The sequence below is a fragment of the Quercus lobata genome, chromosome 1 (genome assembly GCF_001633185.2).
Source record: "Quercus lobata isolate SW786 chromosome 1, ValleyOak3.0 Primary Assembly, whole genome shotgun sequence".
Classification (NCBI taxonomy): Eukaryota; Viridiplantae; Streptophyta; class Magnoliopsida; order Fagales; family Fagaceae; genus Quercus; species Quercus lobata.
This window is the reverse complement of record NC_044904.1, coordinates 187374-205364: the sequence shown is the minus strand read 5'-3', so window position 1 is coordinate 205364 and position 17991 is coordinate 187374. Positions and strand designations below refer to the sequence as shown.

Here is a 17991-nt window from a genome sequence, read left to right as displayed (position 1 = left end):
ATATTACATATTAAAAATGTGCAAAAATTGAGTTGGGCTTGGCAAGAGTGCCCATTATTGGAGCAGTAAGTAATAGTTATGGTTGCTGCTGTTACAAAAAAAGATAAAGAAATAAGAAAGAAATGCTGGAGATTAAAAAAATAAAAAAGAACCCAAAAAAGGAACGTGTAAATGTAAATGAAAAGCGATGATATGATCGATATGTATTGAGAGAGAGTGAGATAAGCAGAGCTATGTAAAATTGAAAGTTATGTTGTGCTCAATATATTATCATCCATGCCCAAAACTATCAGTCTGTCCTCCCTCTCCCTCTCCCTCTCCCACTGTGTATATAACTAAGAAGAAGCAAATACCTTTGTTTCCGATATCTTCTTCTTGGGTTTCCAATAATGAGTCTGGTGCCACCGCAAGTACAAGTAAAAACAGTAGTAGTAGTAGTAGAGAAATTGAAGTAACGACAGGAAGCAGCGCTCGAGGGCGCAGATTGCTGAAGATTCGAGAAGAGAAGAGGAAGCGCCAACTTGACAACCTTCACAACTATCCTGCCTGGGCCAAAGTTCTTGAAGATGCTTGCAAACATGACCATGAGCTCCGTGCCATTCTCGCTTATTCCATCGGCAACCCGGACCTCATGCGCAAACGGGTCTAGATCTCTCTCTCTCTCTCTCTCTTCAATTCCTTCGTGTGTGTAAACTATATAATTTGTGTGGTGGACATGTTACAGGTTGAAGAGAGAGTTCGGAAGAAGGGTCGAGACTTTCACAAATCAAAAACGGGTTCCATCCTTGCCTTCAAAGTCAGCTTTAGAGAGTAATCTGCTTAAATTGAACTCTACTTGTTTTCTCCACACTCCTTTCCTTTGTCTTTCTATGTATCTCTTTACTATGTTTATCAAAACCTGGATACTGTTATGTTGAAGTAAGTTATTAAATTTAGAATTCCTATATTTTTTAAAGTACAAAACATCCCTTCCACAAGCAAGGACTTATCCATCAATTGGCAAGTTGTTGGGACTGTTGGAAAACATGATTATAAATTGAAAGATATATGCCCTCCTTCATTGGTTGGTTCTGTCAGTTTGTTGGCTTTTTTTCCCCATCTCTCTCTCAATTGGGCTTTGTTTCTTCTTTGAAAGATGCCTCACACATTCTGATTCTCAAAAAAAAAAAAAAAAGGGTTTCCTGACTTTCATATGGTAAGATGTTGATGTTAAATGGTGCCATTTAACAAAAGAAATGCAAGTTATACATGGTTAATTTGCAAAATCTGCGTTTTTGGACTCTCCAAGGCCCATGCATGAGTTGCCACTAGGGTTTTAAAATGAATAAAGTTGTTCATGAAAAGCTCGAGTTCAATTCATTATTATACTCCTTGAGCTCGTTCTTTAATTAAATGAACCAAGCTTAATCTCAAGTTTGAAGCTTGATGAGGTAACAAAATATGTTTGAAAAAAGTCAAGTATGGCTCTATATGTTTGTGAATATTAAAGATAATTCGTTCCTTAATTAATCTGAGCAACTTTACTGAAAAAATTGTCAAAGAAAATGCATTTTTCCATGTTGCTGTACCATTCTCTCTCTCTCTCTCTCTCTCTCCCCCCTAAATCTTGATCAAGCGATGATTGTTTGGTTGTTGTGGAGTGTTGGTCAAATGATGATTGTTTAATTGCTGTGGTTTTCTCAGGTTGAGAATCAGGAGGGAGTAATCAATTTTGATGAGATCTTGCGTGAGACTGACTCATTCATGGTTGCCCGTGGTGATCTTGGAATGGAGATTCCAGTTGAGAAAATCTTCCTGGCACAGAAAATGATGATATATAAGTGTAATCTTGTGGGCAAGCCTGTGGTCACTGCTACTCAGATGCTTGAATCCATGATCAAGTCTCCCCGGCCAACCCGCGCTGAAGCCACTGACGTAGCAAATGCTGTCCTTGATGGCACTGACTGTGTGATGCTTAGTGGTGAGAGTGCAGCTGGGGCCTATCCAGAAATTGCTGTGAAGATAATGGCTCGAATTTGTATAGAGGCAGAATCATCCCTCGACTATGGGGCTATCTTTAAGGAGATGATTAGGTCAACCCCACTTCCAATGAGCCCATTGGAGAGCCTTGCATCATCTGCTGTCCGGACTGCTAACAAGGCCAAAGCAAAACTGATTGTTGTGTTGACACGTGGAGGAACCACGGCCAAGTTGGTTGCCAAGTACAGGCCAGCTGTTCCAATCCTGTCAGTAGTTGTTCCAGTTTTGACGACAGACTCGTTTGATTGGACTTGCAGTGATGAGACACCAGCAAGGCATAGCCTAATATACCGGGGTTTGATTCCTCTTCTGGCTGAGGGATCTGCTAAGGCCACTGATGCAGAATCGACTGAGGTGATTTTGGAAGCTGCTCTGAAGTCAGCAACACAGAAGGGCCTCTGCAAGCCTGGTGATGCAGTAGTGGCACTTCATCGTATTGGAGCTGCCTCAGTTATTAAGATCTGCGTTGTGAAGTGATAATTGATAGGGTATGCAGGAGACAATGCTTGGCATCTAAAGGTGGTTATGTTTGGATTTTATCTATTTTATGTTTATGCTATTTAATCTTCACAATACTAAAAATATTCAGCTATTTTTCATCTTTTTGGAGCTATGCTGGATTTCTTGTTTTTCCAGTTAGCTAATGTTATGAAATATTTTACAGTGCCCTGGTAGAAATAAGGGGCAGGACATCCCTTTTAATATTTCTGGTTGTGGTAGTTCCCATTAGATATTCGCACCACGTTACTTTTGTAATCCCTTGTGTTTTGTCTCCATGTTTTTTTAATTGGTTTTGATTTTTGTTGTTTGTCTGCGTTGATATGGTGTCCTATCCTATGCATTAATTTGTGACTAGATCTATGTTTTTAAAATTTGAATAGAAGTTATCTTTTGAAAAGATATGATAAATACGATTGATTTGAACCAAATCAGCAGTTAGTTTTTGGCGAGGAATATGATTGAGATTGAGTTGTTTCAAGATTCCAGACTCCCTATGTGAAGAATTAACTATTATGGTGAGGAATTTCAGGTGGGGTCAGAAGGGTGAGGAAAAGAAGATGGCGTGGATTAGTTGGGAGAAGTTGTGCATTCCTAAAAGTCAAGGTGGTATGGGTTTTAAGCTTCTTGAGGAGTTCAATCTAGCCTTGTTAGCTAAACACTGGTGGAAACTTTAGACGAAACCAAATTCTTTAGTCTATCGTGTTCTCAAATTTCTTTAGCTTATCGTGTTCTCAAAGCTAAATATTTTTTGAGAGTGATTTTGTGGATACTTATTTGGGGAGAAGACCTTATTTGTGGCGGAATATTATGTCCGCTCAACATGTGGTTAGGAGGGGGTTGAGATGGAGGGTGTGAAATGGTCAAAAGATTAGGGTTTGGGCTGATAAATGGCTTCCCACCCCCATCGACTTTTGAACCTGCTGGAGGAACATGCCTGGGTATGTGAGTTGATTAATTGTGATCGTGGGGAGTGGAAGGCAGAGGTGGTCAAGTCTCTGTTTATTCCACATGAGGCTGAAACTATTTTGGGTATTCCCATTAGTTCAGCTCTTTTGGAGGATTCTGTGATTTGGTATGCTACACCAAATGGCAAGTTCTCGGTGAGGAGTACATATGAATTGGCTATGAACTTGTGTGAGCAATCTGAAAGAGGCTGTATCTCTAATGATGGGGTGATTAAAAAATTTTGGAGGAAGATTTGGAGCTTACAAGTTCCTAATAAGGTTAAGCATTTTGCTTGGAGGACCTGTAAAAATATCCTCCCTTGTCTTTTTAATCTTAAGAAGAGAGGTGTTTTGGTGGATGATAGGTGTGAAGGGGAAGTCTTCGGGTCATCTCTTTTGGAGATGTAGTTTTGCTGCTGAAGTGTGGGAGTTATCTTCTATTTTTAAGCTTGGCATACAGTTTAGTTCTAGACCTTTATTGACTTGCTTTGTTCCTCTGGGATAGCCAACAATGCAATGATGATTCTCTCTCTCTTTGCTATTTCTATTGCTTGGGCTATGTGGAGAAGAGGGAATGAGAGAAGAAATGGCAAAAAAATTTGATCGAGTCATATGCAAGTGCAGTGGGTTGGGCAGTATATTGCTGAATTTCGGTTTGCAAATGAGAAGTTTTCTCTTGTTAATGAGACTTGTTCTCTTTGCATGGGTTCCACCTACTGCTCCTTTGTGGATGCTGCTATTTTCTCTTCTCAACGGACACGTGGTGTGGGTACTGTGATAAGGGATGAGATTGGCTTGGTGGTTGGTGCTCTCACTCCTAGTAAGACAACGGACAATAAAAGCACGTGGTTGGACCAAAATGTATATAGTGTATGGTAAAGTTAACAGGAGGGCCAACCAAAGATTATTAAGAAATGCCAAAGAACAATAAAGGCTAAATAAATCAACATCCCAACTTTCAGCAAAAAAAAAAAAAATCAACATCCCAACTAAATAAATCAAATAAATAATGGGGATTGAGCATATCAAGGAAACCTTACTAATGGATATCAAAATGAAACAATTTTTTTTTTTTGTTTGAGGAATAAATGAAACAAATTAGTTAATCAAGGAAATAAATAAGCAGATAATATCATGGTTCATCAAATAAATCAAGATTAAAATTTGAAAAAGATACTCTAAATAATTTCTTGGAACTAAAAAAAGAATGAATCATCAACAGCAAACATAGAAAGCAAATATCAAAAGATGGACATAAAAGGGAAAGAAAATTAATTATCCTATTGATATTATTATAATTAGAGTAAGTCTAGTGTCACAACAATTTTTACTACTTTTGCCACAACTTTCCTATATGACGAGTTGTAAGTGATAAAAATAAGAGAGATGCTACGTCTACAACATTTTTACAACATTTTTACAAGAAATCACAGGTGGTTAGTTGTTATTGGTTCAAATTTCAAACTAACGCTAAGATTACTTTTTTGCCCCAACAATAACAACTAGTAACAACTTGCCACTTAGGATTTGTTGTAAAAATGTTGTAGAAATGTTGTAGACATATCATTTCTCTAAAAATAAAATGATAGGTCCATGATTCTACCACTCACGGGTTGCCATGTGGCAAAGTTGTGACCAAGTTGTAGAATTAGTGGTAATATCAGACTTACTCTTATAATTAAAATAATTACTAAAATATAACATTATACTCCAAGTTTTGTGTAACATATTATTTATACGGGTATGATGTATTATTTTTTCTATTGGATAATAATGCTTACTAATATGGAGGGTGAGGGCGAGGAGATGCATAACATCGATTCAATTTGCATATGAATGTTATTAATGAAATTAAAATGGAAGTTGTGTAATAGTAATCTAAAATTGTCCGGGGTAAGAATATTATAAATATGGAATAATTAGAAATATTACAATAATGAATATATATTAATGTGGGAACACTTCCCGCATTAAGCAGTTTTTGTCCATTTTGGGGAGCCAGTCCCTCATGATTTTGTCACGAAGGGGTGGGAGCTAAGGATTTTTGCCATGAAGTGATTGACACCTAGGCTCACCCGAGTCCCACATCGCCTAAGTACCCCTCCTACTCATGGTCGCTCCAGAAGCTTATAAACCATGAGTGGGAGGGTTACTTAGGCGATGTGGGACTCGGGTGAGCCTAGGTGTCAATCATTTCATGGCAAAAATCCTTAGCTCCCACCCCTTCGTGACAAAACCGTGAGGGACTAACTCCCCAAAGCGGATAAAAACTGCTTAATGCGGGAAGTGTTCCCACAATTAAATTAGTGAACATAACGTTAATTTGAAATGGAAGGTTATTTTTAAAAAAAGAAAGAAAAAGAAATGGAAGGTGATAGTAGTCTACAATTGAAGTTCAAATATATATATATATATATATATATATATAAAAGAATTGAAGTTCAAATCTTGTTTTACTTTCTCAGTACCATTTTATGCTCTACCAATCAAAATCGACCACCAACAAATTAAAGGAATTAATGGAGAGTCATGGACACATCACAACTTATCCAATAATTAATTAGAAAAAGTTCATATATATAACACATATTTATTAAAGTTTATATATAAGTACGTGTACAAACATACTGTCAACCGCTTCATTTATGTTCTTTTGTTTTTTTTTTTTTTTTTTTTTTGAAATAAATAAAAATAATTCATATTTTAAATTATGAACACTACTACTTTATAATATAGAGTAGTTATAAAAAGAAATTGTAAATGTTTGTTAATTGTAACACCTGCCAAGAATGAGAGCATGATATTGGTAGACGTGTCAAAAGAAAAAGGCAGACAAATATTTTATTGTGACTGTTCATTTCAGTCCAAGACGGTGGCCTTTTCTTTTCTCCGCCATTTTTTTATTCCTCTTTTCATTTTTTGGTCCATAATAAAATTCAATAATTGAGGAGAGAAACTTTCAACTTTAGACTTCTCTTTTGGAAACATCTGGACAAGTGAAAAAAAAAGAAAGAGGAAAGTTGTAATTGGTAAATGGCTCGCAGTGGCACCAAATAGGTAGAAAGTATTTATTTATTTATTTTTTTTTTTTGGAGGTTGAAAGTAATTCCTTAATTCACAAAGTTGTCCTCATGTACTAAAAAAACAGGATTAGGACAAAAAAATTGTATATTGATATTCAACAAATTAAATTTCTAACTTTAGAGAGTTAGAGATAATGAAAGGGAAAATTTGGAATCACAAGAAATAAAAAGACAGCTCTCTTGCCTCTGGACTGGACTTACTTTTTACCGAATATAAAAAAGAGGAGAAAGTATATGTTATTTCTCCAGCATATACTGTCCCATTAATAGAGACATGCATACATGGATACTGTGAATTCTTATCCAATCAGGGATCAGAACACATTGTCCTGTTCCTCGTTTTTTATTTATAAAAAAAACATTGTCCTTATTTATTGAACAAGTATTTTTTATTTCTATATATATATATATATATATATATATATAGCATAGGATCACCACTACTGGTTAAAGAGACTTGTCGAGAAATAGTGGGTGTGGGTGAAAGGGTACATCTACGACTACGAAGATGGAGAGATCTATGGGTGTTTGTGTAGTTGTAGCGGTGTTGATGATGGTGATCAGTAGTAGTACTACTATTTCTGCTGAGGGTAAGAATAGCAAATTCCAGTACTACAGCCTGAGACACAGGAGAAATCTGCTTGCCAATGGGCTTGGCTTGACTCCTCAAATGGGGTAATACTATACTAACTAGTAACTACTACTACTACTACTACTACCACCTTGCACTTGCTTAGTCTCTCATTCTTCTTCTTTTCAGTACTCCTTATCTATTTATTTATTTTAAAGTTTTAAGTTTAACTGCAACTACTATAGTTTTGTTGGTCGGTGACTGTGAGTGTGAGTGATGAACGACCAGTTTGTGCTTGTCACGTGACAATCAACAGTTTGTATCAGATAATCAAATTAGAAAAGATCTTGCAGTACTGTTTGTTTGATGTTGTGTTTGTGTGTATATACAAACCCATTAGATCAGGTTCAGGTTCATTTTCAGCTGGGTCCTCCTCATCTGGATTGCAGTCTGATTAGCATTAAACCCATTAGATCGTAATTCCAATGTGAACTTTTATTTTAATCCTATTATTATTATTATTATTATTATTATTTATTTATTGTCCTAATACTGTAGTTTGCTGAGGACAAATATTGGTCTTGCTTTATCATTCTCTTAAAATCACATTTCTTCATCTCTCGTCTGTATGTCTTAATTTATTTCTTTTTATTTTTCCCTTACTAATCAAGAAGATCATTATAATGATCCTTATCTATATATTCTGGATTAATACGTGATCATTCTTCAAATATTTCTAAATTAAAGATGGAAATGGGAAGTAATATCTTCTTGTCGGTTGTTCAAGAAAATATAACAATGTCAATGAGAGAAATTATGCATTTTGTATCCTTGAAAAACTTTTTTTTTTTTTTTTTTTTTTTTTAAATTTTGATGGGAACTTTGTTTCCTTTTAATACTCCTAGATTCAACTTTTCATTAATTCCTAATAATAAGATAAATTGGTATAAAACAATAATAAAATAGATTTTTGTAAGATTTTCGAATATACAATTTTATCAGATCTTATCTAATTGGTGACCGTTGAAAGAGTGCTTTGTAATTAATTCCAAGTTCATCTCTACTTATCTTTTTATAATCATATCCTCTTCGATCACTTTTTTTAGTATATATTTATTGTTATTTTTGGATGAAAGCTTTTCACATTTATTACTAGAACTACTTTTCCTATTGCCTAATAACACCATGAACTTTAAAAAAAAAAAATCCTAATAATATGGATGGGGAATTGTGGGATTGAGGTGTTTTCTACTTATGTAGGTGGAATAGTTGGAATCACTTCCAATGCAATATCGATGAGAAAGTCATCAAAGAAACTGGTAGGTTTACTACTCAAATGCAATATTCTCCTTCAAACGTTAACCAGTGCTGTCTTTTTTCTTTATTTTAAATATCCTTAAATGAGGAACTTATATATGTCAAAAAGTGCTGTCAAAGTTCACATAGTAAAATGGTAGACTGCATCTATTGAGGTGGGAGAGATCGACTTACAAGAGTCCTTGTTTTCTTGGTTTAACAGCTGATGCTCTGGTCTCCACTGGTCTTGCCAAGCTTGGATATATCTACGTTAATATAGGTATGTGGCAATCGATTTACGTAGTTTCTCTTTTATCATAAATCGTCTTTTCTTTTAGCTAAGTGGGTACATGAAACTGAGCCAGAACTTCTATTTCTTACTTTCCCAGATGATTGCTGGGCTGAAATACATCGTGATGACAATGTATGGTTTCTTTTATAATTTTTGATAAGTTGGCTTCTCTTACAATTTTAGTGTTTTTGAAGTTTTTAAGAAGAATACAAACATTTGAACTTTGTTGTTGCACTAAACATTAGATTTTTACCTTTCAGGGTAATCTATTGCCTAGGAATTCAACATTTCCATCTGGCATTAAAGGTGTTGCAGATTACGTTCAAAGCAAGGGCCTTAAGTTAGGAATCTACTCAGATTCAGGGTAACATGACTGTACTACACCCTAACACAACTTTATGCTATATGATAATTGTTCAATATCAATATTCCCTTGTTACTGAAACAACTAGGAAAACAAATTCTTTCACCTCCACTTTGCAGTTATTATACTTGTAGCAGAACTATGCCTGGGTCACTTGGTCACGAGGAGCAAGATGCCAAAACTTTTGCTTCATGGGTAGGAAATTTATTTTTTAGTTTCTTTATGGGTTTTACTTTGTCCATTTTTGCTATTGACATTTGCAATACCAAATCATGCAATAATGAAATTTGTATGCAGGGTGTTGATTATTTGAAGTATGATAACTGTTACAATGATGGAACAAAGCCAACTGTTAGGTAATATAGTCATCTTGACATCAACCTCACAAGGAAATGGGGAAATGTATATTTTTTTAAAATTTTTTTTCCGCACATGTATGTTCAAACTTTGAGTTATGAGAGTAATAAATGATCCGTTTATTTCTTCTTCTGTTAGATACCCTGTAATGACTAGGGCACTAATGAAAGCAGGTCGTCCAATCTTTTTCTCACTTTGTGAATGGTAATCCTATATCTCTAACTTTTAAATCAATGTTGTGAAAGTCACTCCATTAATGATTTGTTTTTCTTTCACTTAATAGGGGGGACTTGCACCCTGCTCTATGGGGTTCTAAGGTTGGAAATAGCTGGAGAACTACTAATGACATTGCTGATAATTGGGCAAGGTAGATAAATTTCATGTTTCTGTTAAGTTAATAATTGATTATACAAATCCTGAGCCCAAAATCATTTCTTTTTGTTTGTTCTTCCACAGTATGATCTCTAGAATAGATGCAAATGATGTATATGCTGATTATGCTAGGCCTGGTGGTTGGAATGGTTAGTATTCTCCTACAATAGTTAAGTCACACTAACATATTTAAAAAAAAAAAAACTTTATAGTCCCCTTTTTTCTAAGAAATTTATTGGCATCTTATCTGCTTGACTTTGTACAGATCCTGACATGCTTGAGGTGGGAAATGGAGGGATGACAAATGATGAATATATAGCGCACTTTAGTTTATGGGCTATTTCCAAGGTATTTCAGGCAGTACTATGTGGAATTTGATGCTCTGATTTGTATGAATGCATATTATTGGGGTTTTGGCTTTCTGTTTGCTTAAACATAAAATGGTATTGTAGGCTCCCCTTATCCTTGGTTGTGATGTGAGGAACATGACAAAAGAGACATTTGATATCGTTTCCAATAAAGAGGTTATTGCAGTTAATCAAGGTAAGTGCATCAATTTTGTAACCGATTGTGTATTTTTCCTCCCGTCTTGTGAACTACTCTGTAGCAATGGTTATGAAAATTGACTTGATCATCATCTATAACAGATCGACTTGGTGTACAAGGTAAAAAGGTTAGGATGGAAGGTGATATTGAGGTAAAGTTTGCCTAAATTATCTTATGATGCGTAGTGTGTACTTTTGTCTCACTTCATAGGAGCAAAACATGAATTTTATGTTAAATTGCAACAGAATTGGGCGGGGCCTCTTTCGGGTTATAGGTTTGCTCTAGTTCTGCTCAACCTAGGCCCTGTGCGTCGTTCAATTACAAGCCTTTGGGAAGACATTGGAATCCCTGAAAACAGTGTTGTTGTAGCAAGAGATGTTTGGGAGGTATTTTTGATTAAGCTTTCATTTCTCATGCCTTTTAAGGTCATGGGCATTTCAGTTCCACGTTTGTATTTGTGAGATACCTTCTAATATATGTGTGCTGTGCATGTGTCTCTTGCAGCACAAGACACTGAAGACACGATTCGTTGGAAACTTGACAGCCACCGTGCCATCTCACGGATGCAAAATGTTTGTGTTGAAGCCAATTGCTTGATGTCACACTTGGCATTGCTCTCTTCTATATGTTCTTACTGTTAATTCCAAGCTACCTGATGCTGTAGTGTGAGAGAGTATTGAGATTTTACAAATGTCTCTTTTCTACGGGTTCATGTAACGAAAATTTAACTGGAATAAAGAAGGAAAAATTGGAGGAAGCAAAAGTTTCGTCTTCTGTTAAAATGAGCAAAATGAGTAGTAGTGTAGTAACCTTTATCCCCCCACAAGGCTGTTCCTTCTTCTGTTCGGCATTATCTACTATTCGTAATAGAAGAAAAAAAAAAACATTATGATAAGACAAATTATTATTTGGTTAAGTAAATAAATGATTAACCAAATTAAAAAAAGAAAAAGGATTCACCTGCAATGCAATGTAAGTGTTATAGATATGATACTGATTTACAAACTAAATTGCCTTGTTTGAGTTGAGTGGTGCAGTTGGAGAAGGTGATATTGTTAATGCTGATGCATAGATAAATTTCCAAAGAATATAAAACAAAGAAGATAAGGATGCTAGATTATCCAAAAGAATAATTGGTTAAAATAAAAAAAGAAGAAAACTTGGAACAAATTGAAATTAAAAAAAAAAAAAAAAAGCATGGAGGCCGGGTTTTCCTCACAAGTTTTTATTTTATTTAAGTATATTACATATTAAAAATGTGCAAAAATTGAGTTGGGCTGGCAAGAGTGCCCATTATTGGAGCAGTAAGTAATAGTTATGGTTGCTGCTGTTACAAAAAAAGATAAAGAAATAAGAAAGAAATGCTGGAGATTAAAAAAATAAAAAAGAACCCAAAAAAGGAACGAGCAAATGTAAATGAAAAGCGATGATATGATCGATATATATTGAGAGAGAGAGAGAGAGAAGCAGAGTTGTGTAAAATTGAAAGTTATGTTGTGCTCAATATATTATCATCCATGCCCAAAAATATCAGTCTGTCCTCCCTCTCCCTCTCCCACTGTGTATACAAGTAAGAAGAAGCAAATACCTTTGTTTCCGATATCTTCTTCTTCTTCTTGGGTTTCCAATAATGAGTCTGGTGCCACCGCAAGTACAAGTAAAAACAGTAGTAGTAGAAGAAGAGAAATTGAAGTAACGACAGGAAGCAGCGCTCGAGGGCGCAGATTGCTGAAGATTCGAGAAGAGAAAAGGAAGCGCCAACTTGACAACCTTCACAACTATCCTGCCTGGGCCAAAGTTCTTGAAGATGCTTGCAAACATGACCATGAGCTCCGTGCCATTCTCGCTGATTCCATCGGCAACCCGGACCTCATGCGCAAACGGGTCTAGATCTCTCTCTCTCTCTCTTCAATTCCTTCGTGTGTGTAAACTATATAATTTGTGTGGTGGACATGTTACAGGTTGAAGAGAGAGTTCGGAAGAAGGGTCGAGACTTTCAAAAATCAAAAACGGGTTCCATCCTTGCCTTCAAAGTCAGCTTTAGAGAGTAATCTGCTTAAATTGAACTCTACTTGTTTTCTCCACACTCCTTTCCTTTGTCTTTCTATGTATCTCTTTACTATGTTTATCAAAACCTGGATACTGTTATGTTGAAGTAAGTTATTAAATTTAGAATTCCTATATTTTTTAAAGTACAAAACATCCCTTCCACAAGCAAGGACTTACCATCAATTGGCAAGTTGTTGGGACTGTTGGAAAACATGATTATAAATTGAAAGATATATGCCCTCCTTCATTGGTTGGTTCTGTCAGTTTGTTGGCTTTTTTTCCCCCATCTCTCTCTCAATTGAGCTTTGTTTCTTCTTTGAAAGATGCCTCACACATTGTGTTCCATTTCTTTTCTATAAATTTTAATTCTTGTCAAATTATAAATTTCTAGTTAAATCAGAAGCTTTCAAGTATTAAAAGGGAAGGAAATAATTGGAAATGTCCAGTTGGGACACACCTGTAGATCCCTCTAAGTCGTTTACATTTCCACCATCTAGACATTAAGCGATAGTTTATCTTCTTTGCATGTATGCTTCATATCTGCAATTTTTCAGTACAGGAGGCAGGCGTAGGCATTTCTTTCTTGCATATGTTAACTAGTAAGTAATGATCCAAATCAGTACCAGGCTTGATGTTGTAGATGACTATATGATCTTATCTTGCTGAATGCTTCAATACCCATGTTAATATTGTTTCACATTTTCATTGGTTTTTTTTTTTTTTTTTTTTTTTTTTGTCAACAATACTATCTTGAAAATTTTGGATGACTTAAATTTATCTGTTCTTCCTGAGCATATTCTACTTTCTTTTAAGAGTTATCGTGACCAGGGAACCATTCCTTAGACAATCAAGACCTGTGTTGTTACAGGAATATGATTCAGTGTACCAATAATCATATATGATATTTTGTACTTCATTACTTTCCCTGGATCATTGTTGGGTATAGAAAACAAATGATGTTTGTGTGGTACCTTATATAATTTGTTTTTCCCCAGTAGTACTTTCTTTGTTTCTAACCTTCCTTTTTGTTTATTGACAGCTTCAATCCTCTTGATTCTTACATTTGGTTTGAATTGTATGGAGCACCATCTGATCGGGATGTTGACCTTATTGGTGGTGTAAGTATATCATGTGATAACATCTCACTGAGTTCCTTCCATTGCCACTAGTTTTTATACAAATTATGTCAAAAATTTAGATGATAAAAAGATGACATCATCTGTTTGTTTCTTCAGCTTCATAGCAACACTTTTAAAAAGTTTACAATTAATTTATTAAGGAATTTATGCAGGTAATTCAGTCATGGTATGTTATGGGGCGCTTGGGAGCTTTTAATTCTGCTAATCTACAGGTTCAACCATTGTTCTTTGCATGTCATTTCCTTTTACTTTAACTTACTATTTTCTCACTATGTAATTTTTATCTTTAGTGTGCTTGTGTGGTCTGATAATCATATGTTGCCAAGTCTTTATTCTTAATGACGTTTTTATTTCTTTAATATATATAAATATATATATATATATATATATATTTGTTTCATATGCATATAGGTGCTTGTAATGATAAGTTTTATCCTCTCATTCAAAATAAATGCTCTCCTAGTTTGCATCCTATTTTGATATCAAGCAAATTTTATCGAAACACAAGCTGGAAAGCAGCAACAAATACAGAATCCACTCAAGTCAAAAGTCTTAAAAATACAACCTCAAGCCCCAAGCAGAGGCTAACAACAGATAGCAACGTCAAAACATTAGTACAATACACCTAATAACTAGTTCACATCCTTGACACTGTTCTGTAATTCTATGGCCTAGATAATAATAGGTTTTAGTATCAGTGAAACTTTTATGAAGATTTTAATTGAGTAATTTATGCTATTACTTAGCCTAATGTAAGAAAGTTTTGCCCTTTTGTTATCCTTGCCTTTTAAATGATAGTATTGCAACTTTTTTGCCTCCTCATTAGCACACCCTTGCCTTTTAAACGATTGTAATGAAACTTTTGTGCCTCATTAGCTCATCATTATCTAAATATCTTACCATTGCTTTGTTAAGAAAGATTGAAACATGTAGTGTCAAATTGATGACAGCTGGCTAATTCATCGATGGAGTACAATCCCCTTTATGATGCAAATAAGGGTTTCAATGTGATGCCATCTTCATTTCATGATATCAGTGATGTTGAGTTTCAAGATAACTGGGGTCGTTTTTGGTATGAGTTCCAGAACTTCATTATTTTTCTTTTCAGTATCATATAGCATATTTGTTTTGGTACTTTTCCGTGAAAGTGATCTAATCAGATATGTGTATAACAGGGTAGACCTCGGAACTTCTGATTATTTTGCCATTGATGTACTCCTCAACTGCTTGACAGTCTTAAGTTCAGAGTAAGTCACAACGACCAAAAGGAAACATTAGAAAAGAATGTGATCTACTTTTGGATTGGATGGGTGTTTCTTCTTTGACTATACTTGTACCATCCACATTCACTTGTTCAACTGCTGACTAGGTTTTTTTTCTTCATGTAGTTATTTAGGCATTCAACAGATAGTTTTTGGCGGTCGATGCATGGGTGACTGGGAAGAGGGGATGACAAACCCTGATTTTGGATACAAGTACTTCAAGATTTAAAATTAATTTGGAATACTATATCTCATTTATAATATTGCATGACATTGTATGCTTCATGTATTTTGACATTGTATGTACAGTGCATTTATTTTGAAAATTATTTGCAAGTTCTGTTGCTATTTGAGTCGAGTGATTTATGTGTCAAGCAGTATTTGTGATTAGCAGTTTCAAGCAGCATACTATACCTCCGGTTAAGTGGCCCCCTAGAATTATCTTCTCTTGGTTAAATCCTTTGGGTTTAACTACCCTAATTAGGTCTCAGCTTGCATAGGGATTTAGTTTTTTTAAGATATCTAACAAGTGAATGAATATATATATATATATATATATATCTCTGATCAGGCACGATAAGGATAGGGTCCTAGGGATTTAGTTTTTCCAATGGGGTTGGGAATCGGAATGCCCAGCGGGTGGGGTCTGTGATTAAAAATCTATTCATATGTATTTTTTAAACAAGTTATGTCACATGACTAATTAAATATGCAATGTGATTAAAATTATATGGTGAATAATTTTAGCAGTTGCTATGTAGTGGGTATGAGCAGTTTCCATACACCACTGTAAGTTTCTTTAAGACGCTCTCCATTTTCCCCGTGTGTGTGTGTTTAAATGTTTAGTATTCTCAAAAACTGTACCTATATTTTTCCTTATTTATATATCCAATGAATCAACTCAACATGATCATACGTATGTTTGGGTTACTTCACAGAGATTTCAAAATCATAAATTGTTCCAAAGTATCAATGCTCTTTTAGATCCTATGCAAAAGACAATCTTAATATACTTAGATATCAGAAATTACTAGCCGATTTCCTTGTGCAATGCACAAATATGGTATAAATTTATTTTAAACTATTTCATGAGAAATTATCTTTTTGACTATGCATAAACTGATTGTGTGATTTAGCATTTGAGGAATTAGTTGCAATTATATTACATTATTTACATGATATTGAAAATAGCGCAAATATAAAGTTTTGCTCCAATTTGGTTCATTTTGGTCCATAGTCCATTTTAGTTCGATTCGGTCCACTTTGGTATATTTTGGTCCAATTCAGTCTATTCGGTCTACTTCAGTCTATTAATGTCCACTTCGGTCAACATCAGTTCATTCGGTCCATTTGCTTCATTTTGGTTCAATTCGAATAACTTTGGTCCATTTGGTCTACCTCATTCCCTTTCGGTCTACTTTGGTCCTTCAAAATAAGAAATTAAAAAAAAAAAAAAAAAAACTAAAAATCTCTTCTTTTTTTTAGGAAATAGCAATACTTATTAGAACACACGAACATGAAAATAGTATATAGAGTTTTTCAAACAAGCTTATAATATATTACATAAAATGTTTAAAACGTACTTTCTTTTTTCTTTTATACGGGTAAAAGGGTTTTCATTGAAAATTGAGTAAGCTAAATATATGAAAAACTAAAGAGCTAAACATAGAAGCTACAGGCATAAAATGTAAGACGATAAATGAGAAAATATGAATATGATAAATTGTTCATTGTGGATGGTTGTAGTTGTATAATTAAATCCTTCAACCAAAGCATGTATGATATCATTTATTCATGGAATTTTAACAGCATCGTGGTTGGTTACATACGTGTGAAGAAATATTCAATTGAAGCATATTTTGTTATTCATTTTTGGGTGTAACTATCGTATTGATGTTTTAGCAAAACTCAATTACTCTCAGTCTAGGGTTGTCTTCTGTTATTGCTTTTGGAAGTTTCTGGAATTGTACTTTAAGCAAATATACATATATGTTAAAATAGCTACTCTAAGAGCATTCACATCAGTCTCCTCAAATATTTAGCTAAACTAATTCAAAAAACTCTACATTTTCTAGTTTAGAAATCTATTATTTTCATACACATACATTAGTCTCAATACTTTATCAATATTGAAATTAAATATTATTTCCTTTCATTCACAATTTTATTTCTAAATTCTACAATCATCTACAACCACCCAGCACAAGCACAAGCCAACAAGGCAGCACACCTACAACCTAACAAATCCAAAATCTACTCAACTTCAACAAACCACAACCCAGCAAATCCAAAACCCACTCAACTTCTGCAAAGAACCCAAATCACAAAACCACCAAAATAAAAATAAAAATATCAAACGAAAGCAAAAAAAACTAGATCTAGAACCACCAGATCACACCACCAAAATTGCACTACCACAAGACCGATATCACCACCACCAAAAACACCAAATCTGACAAAGAGAGAGAAGAAGAGAGAGATCAAATCACACCACCACACCCACCAGATTGCACCACCACACCTACCACCAGACTAGATCGCACTACCGCACCACCATCGATCCACCGCACTACTGAGACTGACTTCCATTACTGGTGTGTTGCTTATCTCCTTTTCTTTTGGCTGATGTATCTGTGGGAGCAAACACTTGCGACGAGTGGTTTCCTCGTGTGAATTATGCCTTGGCCTAGGGTGAATCATTGCGGATGGTGTAAATGGAGTCACCACCTAGATTAGGTTTAGGACTGATCTTTACCAAAACACGTGTTTGGTGTTTAGGTATTAGGATGAGAAGGTGTTAGACACCTAACCCCAACAGACCCATAGGTCAGCCTGTACTCTATCAAGGCACAAGTATATATCACCAAGGGCAGTAAACATCATTAGGCAAGTAAATCAAGCATATTCAAATGTTCAAGCATTGCATCATGGCATTCAACCAAGCACATCATCAATATTTAGATAACTCATGTTCAAATCACTCAAATGCATGTTCATAATTTTTATGCATGACTTATCTCACTTACATCCCTACATCACAGCACCTATGTATCAATGCATGTTCATGGTATTCAACAAAATATAAACCCTAATCATTCATCTAATAAAAGAACAAATAAAACATTTTAATTCGCTGACCCAGGACTCAAACATGTGAAGAACAGATTACATAGAGGCTAAACATGTGAAAGAAAAC

At 34.9% G+C, this 17991-nt stretch overlaps 3 protein-coding genes across 4 annotated transcripts; all 3 read left to right on the top strand.

Annotated features, from left to right (window-relative positions):
• The first annotated feature begins 205 nt into the window (after nt 1-205).
• Nucleotides 206-15145, top strand: LOC115966336. 2 transcript variants are annotated; one of them, XM_031085601.1, is made up of 8 exons: nt 225-311; nt 11886-12229; nt 12307-12392; nt 13434-13512; nt 13686-13745; nt 14484-14605; nt 14709-14780; nt 14922-15145. In XM_031085601.1, the coding sequence occupies exons 1-8, from the start codon at nt 251-253 to the stop codon at nt 15022-15024; spliced, it is 927 nt and encodes a 308-aa protein (XP_030941461.1). In that variant the 5' UTR covers nt 225-250; the 3' UTR covers nt 15025-15145. The 2 variants fall into 2 exon arrangements, with proteins under 2 accessions (XP_030941501.1, XP_030941461.1); XM_031085641.1 differs by lacking the exons at nt 11886-12229; nt 12307-12392 and adding an exon at nt 725-810 and having other exon boundaries at nt 206-643.
• Nucleotides 738-2820, top strand: LOC115966452 (pyruvate kinase, cytosolic isozyme-like). The gene is made up of 2 exons (XM_031085710.1): nt 738-810; nt 1684-2820. The coding sequence occupies exon 2, from the start codon at nt 1744-1746 to the stop codon at nt 2494-2496; it is 753 nt and encodes a 250-aa protein (XP_030941570.1). The 5' UTR covers nt 738-810; nt 1684-1743; the 3' UTR covers nt 2497-2820.
• Nucleotides 6967-11119, top strand: LOC115966255 (alpha-galactosidase 1-like). Its single transcript, XM_031085542.1, has 15 exons — nt 6967-7222; nt 8379-8437; nt 8638-8694; nt 8804-8838; nt 8967-9070; nt 9190-9265; nt 9368-9426; nt 9566-9631; nt 9711-9794; nt 9884-9948; nt 10065-10147; nt 10252-10342; nt 10447-10496; nt 10591-10731; nt 10850-11119. The coding sequence occupies exons 1-15, from the start codon at nt 7056-7058 to the stop codon at nt 10940-10942; spliced, it is 1230 nt and encodes a 409-aa protein (XP_030941402.1). The 5' UTR covers nt 6967-7055; the 3' UTR covers nt 10943-11119.
• Nucleotides 15146-17991: the final 2846 nt, after the last annotated feature.